The sequence below is a fragment of the Hylobates moloch genome, unplaced genomic scaffold, assembly GCF_009828535.3.
Source record: "Hylobates moloch isolate HMO894 unplaced genomic scaffold, HMol_V3 SCAFFOLD_41, whole genome shotgun sequence".
In the NCBI taxonomy this organism is placed as follows: domain Eukaryota; kingdom Metazoa; phylum Chordata; class Mammalia; order Primates; family Hylobatidae; genus Hylobates; species Hylobates moloch.
In genome coordinates this window covers 282,424-297,874 of record NW_026652316.1, presented here as the reverse complement: position 1 = coordinate 297,874, position 15,451 = coordinate 282,424, and the positions used below count along the sequence as shown (strand labels likewise).

At 39.6% G+C, this 15,451-nt stretch overlaps 1 protein-coding gene across 14 annotated transcripts in view; it reads left to right on the top strand.

Moving 5' to 3' along the window:
* Positions 1-15,451, top strand: part of LOC116463547 (C-Jun-amino-terminal kinase-interacting protein 4) — a 165,344-nt gene that overhangs the window by 101,176 nt on the left and 48,717 nt on the right. For all 14 annotated transcript variants that reach the window (XM_058434710.1, XM_032146680.2, XM_032146686.2 and 11 more), the window contains 3 exons: positions 4,151-4,358; positions 5,256-5,355; positions 11,181-11,302. In XM_058434710.1, the coding sequence (XP_058290693.1) occupies positions 4,151-4,358; positions 5,256-5,355; positions 11,181-11,302 (430 nt within the window). The remainder of the gene's footprint in view (positions 1-4,150; positions 4,359-5,255; positions 5,356-11,180; positions 11,303-15,451) is intronic.

Sequence of the window (15,451 nt, the reverse complement as noted above, 5' to 3'; positions counted from 1 at the left end):
TGACAGAGTGAGACTCCGTCTCAAAAAAAAAAAAAAAAAGTCATTGGTAGCTTGATGGGGATGGCATTGAATCTATAAATTACCTTGGGCAGTATGGCCATTTTCACAATATTGATTCTTCCTACCCATGAGCATGGAATGTTCTTCCATTTGTTTGTATCCTCTTTTATTTCATTGAGCAGTGGTTTGTAGTTCTCCTTGAAGAGGTCCTTCACGTCCCTTGTAAGTTGGATTCCTAGGTATTTTATTCTCTTTGAAGCGATTGTGAATGGGAGTTCACTCATGATTTGGCTCTCTGTTTGTCTGTTATTAGTGTATAAGAATGCTTGTGATTTTTGTACATTGATTTTGTATCCTGAGACTTTGCTGAAGTTGCTAATCAGCTTAAGGAGATTTTGGGCTGAGACAGTGGGGTTTTCTAGATATACAATCATGTCATCTGCAAACAGGAACAATTTGATTGACTTCCTCTTTTCCTAATTGAATACGCTTTATTTCCTTCTCCTGCCTGATTGCCCTGGCCAGAACTTCCAACACTATGTTGAATAGGAGTGGTGAGAGAGGGCATCCCTGTCTTGTTCCAGTTTTCAAAGGGAATGCTTCCAGTTTTTGCCCATTCAGTATGATATTGGCTGTGGGTTTGTCATAGATAGCTCTTATTATTTTGAGATACGTCCCATCAATACCTAATTTATTCAAGCGATTCTTGTGCCTCAGCCTCCGAAGTAGCTGGGATTACAGGCATACATGAAGTATTGTACTCTTTTTTTTTTTTTTTTTTTTTTTTTGTGACAGAGTCTTGCTCTTGTTGCCCAGACTGGAGTGCAATGGTGCGATCTCGGCTCACTGCAACCTTTGCCTCCTGGGTTCAAGTGATTCTCCTGCCTCAGCCTCGCTAATAGCTGGGATTACAGACGTGTGCCACCACTCCCGGCTGATTTAGAGACGGAGTTTCTCCATGTTGGCCAGGCTGGTCTCGAACTCTTGACCTCAGGTGATCTGCCTGCCTTGGCCTCCCAAAGTGCTGAATTACAGGCATGAGCCACCACACTTGGCCGAAGTATTGTACTCTTAACATGGATATACTATTTTATTTTTATATGTTGTGTAAAATATATTGTACAATATATTATAATTAATATGTACAATATACTGTAATTAATAGTGATACAATATTGCAACTGCCATTAAAATGATGTTGACATCAGTGTGTAATTTTATCACTAATGCTTTTCCTTTTTTGGAGAGAGTCTTGCCCTGTCCCCCAGGCTGGAGTGCGGTGGTGTGATCTCAGCTCACTGCAACCTCTGCCTCCCGGGTGGCTGGAATTACAGGCACCTGCCACCACGCCTAATTTTTGTATTTTTAGTAGATATAGGTTTCACCATGTTGGCCAGGCTGGTCTCAAACTCCTGACCTTAGGTGATCTGCCTGCCTGGGCCTCCCAAAATGTTGGGATTTCAGGTGTGAGCCACCGAGCCTGGCTGCTAATGCCTTTCATATTTTATTTTCAAATTTTCCATTTAGAAAAATCGGCCGGGCGCAATGGCTCACGCCTGTAATCCCGGCACTTTGAGAGGCTGAGGCCGGCAGATCGCTTGAGTCCAGGCATTTGAGACCAGCCTGGGCAGCGTGGCAAAACCCCGTCTGTACCAAAAATACAAAAAATTAGTGGGGCATGGTGACACACGCCTGTAATCGTAGGTACTCAGGGGACTGAGGCACGAGAATTGCTTGAGCCTGGGAGGTGGAGGTTGCAGTGAGCTGAGATTATGCCACTGCACTCCAGCCTGGGTGACAGAATGAGACTCTGTATTAGAAAAAAAAAAGAAGAATCTCATGTATGCCTGGAAAAATACGATTTACTTAAGTATTTCCCAATTATTTGCAGAGGAGCTAGAGAGATTATTTATTGATAATCAGTGACTCTTTATTGCCTTTTAAAAAAGTTATAACTTTGGGCAAGTTTCTTAACCCATTTTTAAAGTACTTTAGAATAAATTACTCAATTAAAATTTCTTTTAAATTACTTTTATTTTTAGGTTGAACTTTCTGATGTTAGCCAAGGTGGATCTAAAGCTACCACTTCAGCATCAATAGCTAAATCGATGTGGCAATAATTCCTGCTGATACTCCCTTAAGGGAATTATACATAGTGTATATAATTTACAATTAAAATATTATTATAAAAATATATAATTATGTATTTATAATTATACTAATAGTTACTGTTATAATAGTTATAAATTATAAACATATATAATTATGTATTTATAATTATACAAATAGTTACTATTATAATAGTTAATATTTTAAATTCTTAGTATGTGTGAAACACATTGCTGAGCCATAATGTAGAATAACTTAGTAAGAATCTTAAGAAGTAGATACTGTTATCTATATTTTACAGATGATAAAACAAAGGTTTAGAAAGAATACATTACTTACCCAAGGTCATAAATTTAGTGAATGATAAATTCACTTAATTTACCCTAACCCTTATTTTTTATTATTATTATTGTTATTATTATCATTATTATTATTATTTTGAGATGGAGTTTCACTCTTGTTGCCCAGACTGGATGCGATCTCGGCTCACCGCAACCTCTGCCTCCCGGGTTCAAGTATTTCTCCTGCCTCAGCCTCCCGAGTAGCTGGAATTGCAGGCATGCGCCACCATGCTCGGGTAATTTTTTGTATTTTTAGTAAAGACAGGGTTTCTCCATGTTGGTCAGGCTGGTCTCGAACTCCCGACCTCCGGTGATCCGCCTGCCTCAGCCTCCCAAAGTGTTGGGATTACAGGCGTGAGCCACTGCACCCGGCCTGTTATTATTATTATTATTATTATTAGTGGTGGTGGTGGTGGCCGTAAACTTTTTGTCAGTTTCTCTTTTCTTAAAACCTGGGTGCTCCAAAAGAACTGCTTCATTCTTGATAGCCACTGGACAATTGTTTATAATTATTTTGGAGCTGCAAACCCCTTTGAATATCTGATAAAAGCTATAATTCTTTTCCCAGAGAAATACATTGTACACAAATTTTTGCATACAGTTTCAATTTGCATATACCTCTTGAAACCTATCTGTAGATCCTATAATAGTAATCAAATTTCAATGAGTACGTAACTCACCTGGATTGCTTGTTAAAATATAGATGACCTATTCTCACTGCCCAAAGTTTGGTGCATTAAGTCTAGAGTTGGACTTAGACTCTGTCTACTCCTCCCTACTCCCTACTCATTTCTCTTTTTTCAAAGAGACAGGGTCTTGTTGGGCTCAAGGGATCCTCCTTCCTCAGCTGGAATTACAGGCATGTGCGTGGCTGGAATCTGCCCCCTCCCCCTGCTTTTTTTTTTTTTTTTGAGATGGAGTCTAGTTCTTTTGCTGAGGTGGGAGTTCAATGGCGCGATCTCAGCTCACTGCAACCTCCACCTCCCAGGTTCAAACGATTCTCCTGCCTCAGCCTCCCAAGTAGCTGGGATTATAGGCGCCTGCCACCACGCCTGGCTACTTTTTGTATTTTTAGTAGAAACGGGGTTTCACCATGTTGGCCAGGCTGGTCTCAAACTCCTGACCTCGTGATCCGCCTGCCTCGGCCTCCCAAAGTGTTGGGATTACAGGTGTGAGCCACGGAGTTTTAACAAGCCCTTTAAGCACTTCAAATGATTTAGATGCAGGATATTTTAATACCACACTTTACAAAGATACCCTGAGGTTAAGAATTTGGTTATTCTACTTCTGTTTTAGAGCAGCTATTACAGAGTATGTGTTCTAAATGTTCTAAAGTAGGTCGTTATTACCAAGTGATTGTACAATATTGCAATTGCCATTAAGAATGATGTTGACATTAATGTATAGTTTTATTGCTAATAATTCTTTTATTTTCAAATTTTCTGTTTAGAAAAATCTCATCTGAAAAAATACAATTTACTTAAATATTTCCCGATTATTTGCAGAGGGTCTAAAGAGAGTACTTACCGGTAATCAGTGGCTCTTTATTGCCTTTATTTTGGAAAAAAAAATAGAACTTTCTTTGGTAGATTTATTTCTCAACCCATTTAATGTGGTTTAGAGTAAATTCGTCATTTAAAATTCGTCATTTGAGTAAATTCGTCATTTAAAATTTTTTTTTTAATTATTTGTATTTGTAGGATGAGCTTTCTGATGTTAGCCAAGGCGGATCCAAAGCTACCACTCCAGCATCAACAGCTAATTCAGATGTGGCAACAATTCCTACTGATACTCCCTTAAAGGAAGAAAATGAAGGATTCGTGAAGGTTACAGATGCACCAAATAAGTCAGAGATAAGCAAACACATTGAAGTACAGGTAGCCCAGGAAACTAGAAATGTATCTACTGGTGAGTGACCCTAGTTCTTTACTTACTAGGAAAGTATTCAGTAAACCTGGATAATGTGGGTATGAGAAAATATATCTTTGTGGGTGTTGCCTGCTTTGTATTTATAAAATAGGCAGATATAGTTGGCCCTCTACATCTGTGGTTCTGCATCTGTAGATTGAAAATATTTGAAAAAAATGATAGCTGTGCCTGTACTAAACATGTACATACTTTTTTCTTATTATCCCCTAAACAGTATAGTATGACAATTATTTACATAGCATTTACATTGTATTAGGTATTATAAGTAATCTATAGATGATTTAAAGTATATGGGAGGATATTGATAAGTTATATGCAAATACAATGCCATTTTATATAAGGGACCTGAGCATCTATGGATTTTGGTATTGTGGTGGGTTCTGGAACCAATCCCCCATGGATACTGAGATAAGATTGCACTTAATTGTATTCAATTGTAAATAAGCTTAAAAGAGGTAATGTTTAAATAGTCTTGGAGAGAAACTATTGGGGCCAGGAGTTGGGGGCCAGGAGGTCACAGAGCCTAAAAGACAGGAGGACAGTTCTTTTCTGCCCCCTATCTTAGTTTAGTCTTTGTCTTTAGTTTCTTTAAATTCCATCTTTTAAATAAGAATGAAGGCAGGGCCTTGGATATATTGTACTGTGTGTTCCACGAAACACAAAGGAAAACTTTCTTTGGTTGCTTATTAGTTTTTGATATGATCTGTTAAATGAATATATGATATATTGTATAATGCTGTATTTCCTAAAACCCAGTCTTGTAAATTTTTTTAAAATGTTCAAATGATACCTTTACAACCATAAAAACAACAAAATTTTTATATTGGGGTACTATGTAATATATGTGTTGTTTATTTCATCATGTCCTTTTTTAAGGCTCTGCTGAAAATGAAGAAAAGTCAGAAGTTCAAGCAATCATCGAATCTACTCCTGAGCTGGATATGGACAAAGATCTCAGTGGATATAAAGGTTCAAGGTAACATAAATGTCAGATGAAGACATATTCTGCACCCCCCCACCCCCAACTCCCATAAACACTGTGCTCCAGTCTCTGGACAAAATGGATTCAGATGTTTTGTTGAAGAAATGTTAGTATTATATTCTAATTCCTATTCTTGAAACTGGACACTGTACATGGCTTAAATTTTTTGTTAAATGTTATCTTTGCAGGATCATGAATTAGGTGTATGAGCAGGAAGGATGGTGTCTTAGTCTATTTTGTACTGCTATAGCAAAATACCAGAGTGGGTAATTTATATATTTATTTATTTGTTTGTTTGTTTATTTATTTGTTTATTTTTTTGAGACGGAGTTTCACTCTTGTTGCCCAGGCTGGAGTGCAATGGTGCGATCTCGGCTCACCGCAACCTCCGCCTCCGAGGTTCAAGCAATTCTCCTGCCTCAGCCTCCCTAGTTGCTGGGATTACAGGCATGTGCCACCATGCCTGGCTTATTTTATATTTTTAGTAGAGACGGGGTTTCTCCATGTTGGTCAGGCTGGTCTCGAACTCCCAACCTCAGGTGATCCACCCGCCTCAGCCTCCCAAAGTCCTGGGATTACAGTCGTGAACCACTGTGCCCAGCCTTGTTTATTTTTTTGAGACGGAGTCTCGCTCTGTAGCCCAGGCTGGAGTGCAGTGGTGCAATCTCAGCTCACTGCAACCTGTGCCTCCCAGGTTCAAGTGATTCTCCTGCCTCAGCCTCCCGAGTAGCTGGGATTACAGGCACCCACCACCATGCCTAGCCAATTTTTTTTTTGTATTTTTAGTAGAGATGGGGTTTTGCCATGTTGGCCAGGCTGGTCTCAAACTCCTGAGGTGATCAGCCTGCCTCGGCCTGCCAAAGTGCTGAGATTACAGGCATGAGCCACTGCACCTGGCCAATTTATAAAGAACAGGAATTAATTTTCTCACAGTTCTGGAGGCTAGGAAGGCCAAGATCAAGGTGCTGGCAGGGTCAGGTGTCTGGTGAGGGCTGCTCTTTGCTTTCAAGTTGGTGCCTTGTTGCTGCATCCTCTGGAGGGGAGGAACTCTGTGTCCTCACAAAGAAGGACAAGTGAGCCCTGAACACTGGATAAAGCCTCATTATTCTATAAGGACCCCAATCCTATTTATAAGGGAGAAGCCCTTATGGCCTAATCACCTCTCGAAGGCCCCATCTTAATACTATCACATTGGCAACAGCTGAATTTTATGGGGGAGACATTCAATCTATAGCAGATAGGGGAAAAAAGACAGCCAAGACATATCCCATACTTTCTGTAACTTGGGGAAACCAAGAAGCGGGAGTGAAGGAAGTCACAGAGTGGACATGGCAGGGCTGGCAGCGGTGCTACTTCGAGGGCATGAAACAGACCTTTGCCTATGGAGCATGCTTATTTTAGGGCCAGTAGCCGGGGACTCCAGCCTGCCAGACACTGCAGTCCAGCCCGCTCCTCACTGGGGCTTGTTACTCACAGTATTGCATTGTCCCAGACACTAACTTGGGGCCAGGGCCCCTCCCCCCAGCACTTACCTGGAGTTTGTGCATGTTTCCTGCTGGGTGGGTTCAGAAGGTGATTTCTTTTTTATGTGTACATACGCTAAATAAATGTAATTTAAAAAACAAAACAAAAAAGTTTGAACAAACTTTTCTACCTTCCCCCAGATCAGGAAGAGAGAATGTACTTCCATCTTGAGAACTGTAATCTCATTATTGGAAGAAATTAGTCTCATTTTAGTATCATTTTACATGGGAAGGCTGTTTAGTGGTAGGAAGAAAATGGTTAGATCTCATCTTTTTTTTTTTTTGAGATGCAGTCTCGCTCTGTCGCCTAGGCTGGATGCAGTGGCGCTATCTGGATGCAGTGGCGCTATCTCAGCTCACTGCAACCTTCACCCCACCCCCACCCCCACCCCCTCCCCTGGGTTCAAGCGATTCTCCCACCTCAGCCTCCCAAGTGGCTGGGACTACAGGCGCACAGTGGGCTACTTTTTGTATTTTTAGTAGAGACGGGGTTTTACTATGTTGGCCTGGCTGGTCTTGAACTCCTGAGCACCAGTGATCCGCCTGCCTCAGCCTCCCAAAGTGCTGGGAGATCAGATATCATCTTAATCAGGATTATCGAAAATACACTGATGCTCAAGAATGTCAGACAGGAGCTACTGCCTTTCTTTTCATTTCTTCCATAAAGTTTATCCTTTAATTAATTAATGACTATAAAAATACAAGCCATTTATTGATCTCTGTTAAGCATTGTGCAGTCAGTACGCTGTAGCGGTTAAAAGCGTATACCCTAGAGTAAGACTGCATGGGTTCAAATCCTGTCTTGGATTTGAATCTTAGGTATGTTTTCTCATCTATAAAACAGCGTTGTGTCAATACCTCAGATGGTTGTGAGGATTAAATGAATCAATATATGATAAATCATTGCAAAATGCCCCATTCAATAAATGTTAAATAATATTGTTTTCATCATGGTTTTATATAATTTGATCCTAATTACAACCTTATGAGGTAGATCTTTTTATCCTTATTTTATAAATAAAGAGACTTAGAACTTGTTCAAGTAGCTTGTCCCAGATTACCAAGCTAGCAAGAGGTGGACCTGGGATTCAAATCCAGAACCCCCTGTCTCTCTCTTCCTCTCAGACAGGTTCTCATTCTGTCGCCACTCTTGTTTCCTCGGTCCTACATCACCCTGCTTCTTGATTTATGCCTTTGTTTTGACAGAGCATATCCTTACTAGCTTTCTGGGTAAAGGGTGCACAACTCTATCACTTCTTAGCTCTCTCTTACGCTGTTTATCTTCAGGTATCTAAAATAACATGCTCCTCCTGCCCCTCCTTCATCCCTCCCTTTTTCAGCTGAGATTCTGTGAGAAAATGCAGTCCTAATGCCCTAAGGCATCTCTTGTATATAATGAATTAGCTATGCTCCTGTGCGTCTAGAATAGGACTCTAGGTGTGTACTTACCTTGGGAGAACGGAGAAAATACTCACTTAAATCCTTTTCTGTATTTTGTAGATCAAATAAGGAACCCTGGTTGAAAAAGGCTGTGATGCTAGCTGTTGGCTTTCTATAGTAGATGAGGATATAATGCCTAAACCACCATCCTTTCATCCTCTGAATATTATTATATTTCAAATTGCTACTTAAATTCGTTATTTATATCAGTATGACTACATAAAATTAACCTGTAATTCTGCTTAGCCACAGAATACAGTATAATTGCATTTAGTTTCTTTTTTTATTTTTTTCCCTCCTCCAAGACAGAGTCTCGCTCTGTCACCCAGGCTGGAGTGCAGTGGTGTGATCTCGGCTCACTGCAACCTCTGCCTCTCAGGTTCAAGCAGTGCTTCTGCCTCAGCACCCTAACTGGGATTACAGGCGTGCGCCACCATGCCTGGCTAATTTTTGTATTTTTAGTAGAGACGGGGTTTCACCACGTTGGTCAGGCTGGTCTCAAACTCCTGACCTCATGATCCACCTGCCTTGGCCTCCCAGTGCTGGGACTACAGGCGTGAGCCACCGCGTCCAGCCCATTTCATTTCTTTTACAACTTTTTGTTCTTCTGAAATTAATAAAGCCTTGGGTTATTTTGTTTCTTTTCCTTATGTTTCTGTGGACCTGTTACTAAATCATTGGCAGACACTATGCAATTCATAAATGTAAAAGTCCCCAATATGACTAAACACAAAACCTGTCTGTTTCCTAGGGCTCACTCTCCTGCAGCCTCCTATTCCCATTCTCCAATTGAGACTGCTGTCATATTTGCTCTGGTTCTGGAATATGCCCTCACTATCATCCCTGGAATTCTTTTCACCTTTCTCTGTTGTATCTTTTGTTTCCTGGATGCCACATCATCCTGCTTCTTGATTTATGCCTTTGTTTTGATGGAGCATATCCTTACTAGGTTTCCGGGCAAAGGGTGCGTGACAAGTTAATTTTTTTTTTTTTTTTTGAGCACTATGTACTTGAATGTTACAAATTTCATAAGAAGACATACTTGATAGTTTGGCTAGATAAAGAACTATGGGTTGGGAGATTTTTTTTTCCATCAGAATTGCAAAGACATTACTTCATTTTCATGTTGAGTTCAGGGTGTTGTTATTTGAGTTCTTGCTTATTTTTATATACTCTCTGAAATCTTTTAAGATTGTCACTTTCTTGATTTTTTAAAAATTAATGATGCTGTGCTTGGTGTAGGGGTCTTTTTTGTATCTTCTTATAGGAAGTTAAGTCTTTTCATCTGAACATTCCTATCTTCCAGTTCTGGGAAATTTTCTCTCTTTCTTCTTCTTCTTGTTTCTTCTGCTCTCGTTCTGGAACGCCTCTTAGGTATGTGTTGAACACATCCTGGAGTGACTGTCATAATTTATTTTCTCCCCTCTTTCGTATCTCTTTTATTTTGTACGAATTGCTGGCAGATTTTTTTTTAAATCCTCATTCTTTTTTTTTTTTTTTCAAGTTCTTTTTCTTGGTTGGTACTTTTTATACCATCTTGCTATTTTACGAGTGCAACATTTATTCTGAAGAAAATTAAGTGCTTTGTTTTTTTGTTGTTGTTGCTGCCTGCATTGTCTTTTTTTGCTCTTAGTGTCTCTGTCACATCCTCTTTGTTTTGGGCCCTTTCTTTTATAATAGAGGCCTTCTTTAGACATCTGGTACTCTGTGGCTGTTTTATTCATACTTAAGTAAATAATGCTGATTCTCCACTTTCCTGCCTTAACATTTAAACTTGGCTTCCATTATTAGGCAGCTGTGTCAAGAGAAGGGAGGTCTCACTGTTCTGGAGGATTGTGTCTAGGTCCTGTACTGCCTTTTGTACAGTTTTTTAAATCCTGTTCTTCTGTTTCATGTTCCTCCCTGCATGCCCTCCCTGTGGTTGCTGGTACCTTCAAGTCCTAGGCCTTTCAGGGGTTCTGGCAGCATATTGACCTCCTCCCTAAACCCCAGTGGCTTAGGTTTCAGTTTTCTCTGGTCTATTGAGTCACTTTCTACTGTTTGCCCATCTGTTTTCCATCCTACAGAATTTTGTTCACATTTCGTCTGCTATAGTTTCTTTTTCTACTCTCTTTGTCCTTTTGGGTGTATACCTTTTTAATTTCTTAACTTTCATTTTAGTTGAGCTTCTGAGTTAATAGGTGATAAATGACTATGTTCTCTCCACCATATTTAACTGGAAATGGTCTACAGAGTTTTTTCTATTAATAATAGTATTCAGGCACAAACATATACACTTCCCCATTCCCCTATACACCCCTGCAAAATAGGGCATATAGTATATATGCTGTTTTGCAACTTGATTAAAAAAAAAACCTTTGTATAATGGGTTTCTTTAGTTTATAAAGCTCTATTTATGTTTTTAACCTTAAAGGTAAAAATTTTAATTTTATATGTGTATAACTTACCTCATTTGTCCCCTGTTAATGGTCATTTAGGTCATTTCAGTTTTTGCCACTATGAGAAATGCTACTCTAACCGTCTTTTACATACCTAATTGCCTTCTTGTGACATAGGTAATTTATGGGAAGCACTGAGACCAGCACCTGGTATAGAGCAGAGGAGCTGCCATTATTGCTTGTGTTTGCTGGGATCACACAACAAAAACATTCTATAGTTTCTTCACCAGCTATTTCCGTGGAGCTTAGTGAGAATTTCTTAGGAAGCCTTTGAGAAATCTTTTTAAGTTATATTTTGTAGTAAACATAAATTATAGGTAAGAAAGTCCTATGTAGCTTAGCCTATTGTATTCATTTTACAGCGTCAAAAAAGTCTTTTGTCATTTGTTGATTTGGTTTTGTTGTTCTTGTTGCACAGCACTCCCACCAAAGGCATAGAGAACAAAGCTTTTGATCGCAATACAGAATCTCTCTTTGAAGAACTGTCTTCAGCTGGCTCAGGCCTAATAGGAGATGTGGATGAAGGAGCAGATTTACTAGGTATGATAGCTCATCTGAAGAAGTCTCATATTGTTTTTAAAATTGATTTTTTAAATGATTTAATTGAAAAGACCTTTAAAATGTCCTCAACTGCTCAGTGGTACAGGGTTATTGCCCTTTTAGGTAATTATTGGAAACATATTCTTTGTGATCATGAAAGTTTTAAATGAAAGCACCTTTGCATATGGATATGCTTAAAACTGAATTGCATTTAAATTCATGTTTTGAATTCATACAACACAATTTATTGAACTCCTGCTATGTTCCAAAACAGATAACTACACATAAGAACATGGAGGTGTGTGTGTGTGTGTGTGTGTGTGTGTGTGTGTGTATGGATTGATGCCTAGTTATTCCCTGGCTTACATAAATTTCATTATATTCTGTTGACTTTAATTAAATAAGCAATTATAACACTTGATTTTTCTAAGTTTTCACAGAGTATATTATGTTTTAGCTCTATGGTAAATATAATCATTTTAAAGTTTGTGTTCTAGAAGAATACATGGTTTGAAAAGAATATTGCATTTGGCTCTTAGACTATTTGCCTGCTGACCTTTGCCAAGTGTCTTAACCTTTTTGGACCTTAATTTCTTTGTGTGTAAAATGAAGGAGCTGGACCCTAGTTCAGGAATCTGGCAAACTGCCGCTTATGGGCCAAATCCAGCTGACCCCTTGTGTGCGTGTGTAAATAAAGTTTTATTGGAACACAGCCACCACCATTTACTTATTGTCTGTGGTTGCCTTTGCCTACCAACAGCAGAGTTGAGTAGGCAACTGAAACCTAAAGCCTAAAATATTTACTGTCTGGCCCTTTATAGAAAGAGTTTGCCAACCCCTGCCCTAGATGATCTCTGAAGTTCCTTTCAGTGCAAGGTTCTGGCTCATATGAATTAGTTTTGATATCCCTTCCTTGTAACTTAAGACCCTATAGAAATTAAAAACTATATGGAATTAAAAATATATACCTTTGGAGATACTAAGCTAAAAAAATTTGTATCTATTGGTATAATTATAGTACAGACTACACTGTTCTCAAAAGTTTTCGTTTGTTAATTGTTATGACTTTGGAGTGGAGTGACATTGCTTGCATTATTTTATGTTAAATTTATTGATTGCCAGTTATGTCCTTGATGTTGTAAAGTGTTTTTGAAGGAAAACACAAGTTCTATCTAAATGTCTATCTAGGCTGGTTGCAGTGGCTCATGCCTGTAATCCCAACACTTTGGGAGGCCAAGGCAAGTGGATCGCTTGAGCTCAGGAGTTCGAGACCAGCCTGGGCAACATGGCAGAAAACATCAAAATTAGCCAGGCATGGTGGAGTATGCCAGTAGTTCCAGCTACTTGGGAGGCTGAGGTGTGAGGATGGCTTGAACCTGGGAGGCAGAGGTTGCGGTGAGCCTGGGTTGCACCACTGCACTCCAGCCTGGGTGACAGAGCCAGATCCTCTCTCATAAAAATAAATAAGTATCTAGTGAGAGAGATTCAAAGTATTTTAAGTACATATAGTTAGACAGAAAGGGATTGTCACCATTAAAGTTTAGCCAGGCGCAGTGGCTCACGCCCGTAATCCCAACACTTTGGGAGGCCGAGGCGGGCGGATCACGAGGTCAGGAGATCAAGACCATCCTGGCTAACACGGTGAAACCCCGTCTCTACTAAAAATACAAAAAATTAGTCAGGCGTAGTTGCAGGCGCCTGTAGTCCCAGCTACTCAGGAGGCTGAGGCAGGAGAATGGCCTGAACCCAGGGGGCGGAGCTTGCAGTGAGCCAAGATCGTGCCACTGCACTCCAGCCTGGGCGACAGAGCGAGACTCCGTCTCAAAAAAATAAAAGTAAAAAATAAATAAATAAAGTTTAAGTAAAACTTTGGAAGAAATTGAATGAATTGCATTTCTCATGGAGGGCTAAGAAAGTTTTAATTCTTTTTTTTTTTTTTTTGAGACATAGTCTCACTCTTTTGTCCAGGCTGGAGTGCAGTGGCGCGATCTTGGCTCACCACAACCTCTGCCTCCCGGGTTCAAGTGATTCTCCTGTCTCAGCCTCCCGAGTAGCTGGGATTAAAGGCGCATACCACCATGCCTGACTAATTTTTGTATTTTTGGTAGAGACGAGGTTTTACTATATTGGCCAGGCTGGTCTCAAACTCCTGACCTCGTGATTCACCTGTCTCGGCCTCCCAAAGTGCTGGGATTATAGGCGTGAGCCACCGCGTCCGGCCTGAAAGTTTAATTCTTAAGGAATACTCCATTTTTATATTTAATTATACATTTTAATTTTAGTTAACATCAAATTATATCTGAAAAGTTTCTTTTAAGACATAATTGGTTTAAGAAACTAACTCCCTGGCAAAATTGAGGAGCAGATGAAAAAATGTTAGAAGAATTTTTAAATGTATATTCAGTGCAGTAAAATTCACCAGAATCGAAATACATCACCCCACAAAATTCCTTTATGCTGTCTGTTTGTATTAACAAGAATGAAGTACTTCTGAATATAATTTGTACACTGTGTTACCTCATAATGCAGTAATGAGTGATAAAATGTTTAAGGTTGGTGGCCCCAAACTTTTTTTTCTTATGAAATATTTGGAAGCCCCATACTACTTAGAAATATCTGTTGTCTTTTAAATCAGTTAAAAGTAATATCCTGATGCTTTGGTTTCTTTTCCACTTTGAAGATAAGAAACAGACTACAAACTATCTTTTCCATTTTGTAGATGTTGATACACTTATCTCTAGAATAGTCCAGATTAGAATATTTTAATATATTACTGTAAGTTTGGTTACTTATGAATATTTTTGGTCGAAGATGGTAAATAAAAATGTTCCTGGCCAGGCACGGTGGCTCATGCCTGTGTTCCCAGCTCTTTGGGAGACCGAGGTGGGCAGATCACCTGAGGTCAGGAGTTCGAGACCAGCCTGGCCAACATGGTGAAACCCCATCTCTACTAAAACTGCAAAAATTAGCTGGGCATTGTGGCGTGCATTTGTAATCCCAGCTACTTGGGAGGCCGAGGCAGGAGAATTGCTTGAACCTGGGAGGTGGAGGTTGCGGAGAGCCAAGATTGCACCACTGTACTCCGGCCTGGGTGACAGAGCAAAATTCTGTCTCCAAAAAAAAAAAAAAAAAAAAAAATCCTTGGCTTCTCTTCTGTGTAATGCAGTGATAACAAATTTGAATCATTATATATGGACTCAGTACTTAGATTACTCTTTTTTTTGAGGCGAGATCTCACTACGTTGTGTAGGCTGTCCTGGAACTCCTAGGCTCAAGGAATCCTCTTGCCTATAGCCTCCCAAGTAGCTGGGACTATAGGCTTGTACCATCACGCCAGCACAACCTTTTTCTGATTTTACTAATTTAAAAGAATCTCAACAATTTGTCCTTTATCTTGATCGGTGTCTCATCCCTCAACTTTCTTATTTAAAACTCTTTTTGCTGGGTTTCTGTGATACCAACTTGCCTGTGTCCTTTCCTGTCTCGACTCTTACCTTTTCAGTCATCTTAACAGGATCTGCTTCCTTTGCTCATCTTTCAGGTATCAGCGCTCCTGTCCTAGGCCTGATACTTTGTTTGAGAAATCATGTTTGCTCTCATTGTTTCTTGGTTTTCATGGCTAATTACTCCCAAGTTTTTATCTCCATCCCAGATCTTTTTCTAGAGCCCAAGACTGTTATTTCCTAATTGCGTACTAGACACCCCTAAGATGACTTGGAGGGCTTTAAGTTTGACATGTATAAAGCTCAGTTTGTTATCTTTATTGTTCTGTCCCCCAAGGCTGCTCTTGGACCAACAGGCACTGTTTCAGTGAATGAATAGCTCTCCATCCTGCACCTGCCACTTTCCCTTACAGCCAGTCGCCAAGGCTTGTTTGTTTCCTCTCCTAAATGTGTGTGTATACATACATATATATATATATTTATATTTTTTTTTTTCTTTTCTTGCCTTGCTTAAGTGATACATCCTCCAGGAATTCTGCCTTGATCCCCTAATTAAAGCTTAGTTTTTCTTGAAATGTATTCCCATGGCACTGCATTTTATTATACAACTCTTCATACTTTACTGTTATTTTTTAGGTACCTGTCTCCCTGGACAGACTATCAGCTCAATGTGGCTGAGACAACTGTGTCTTTGTTCACTGTTGCA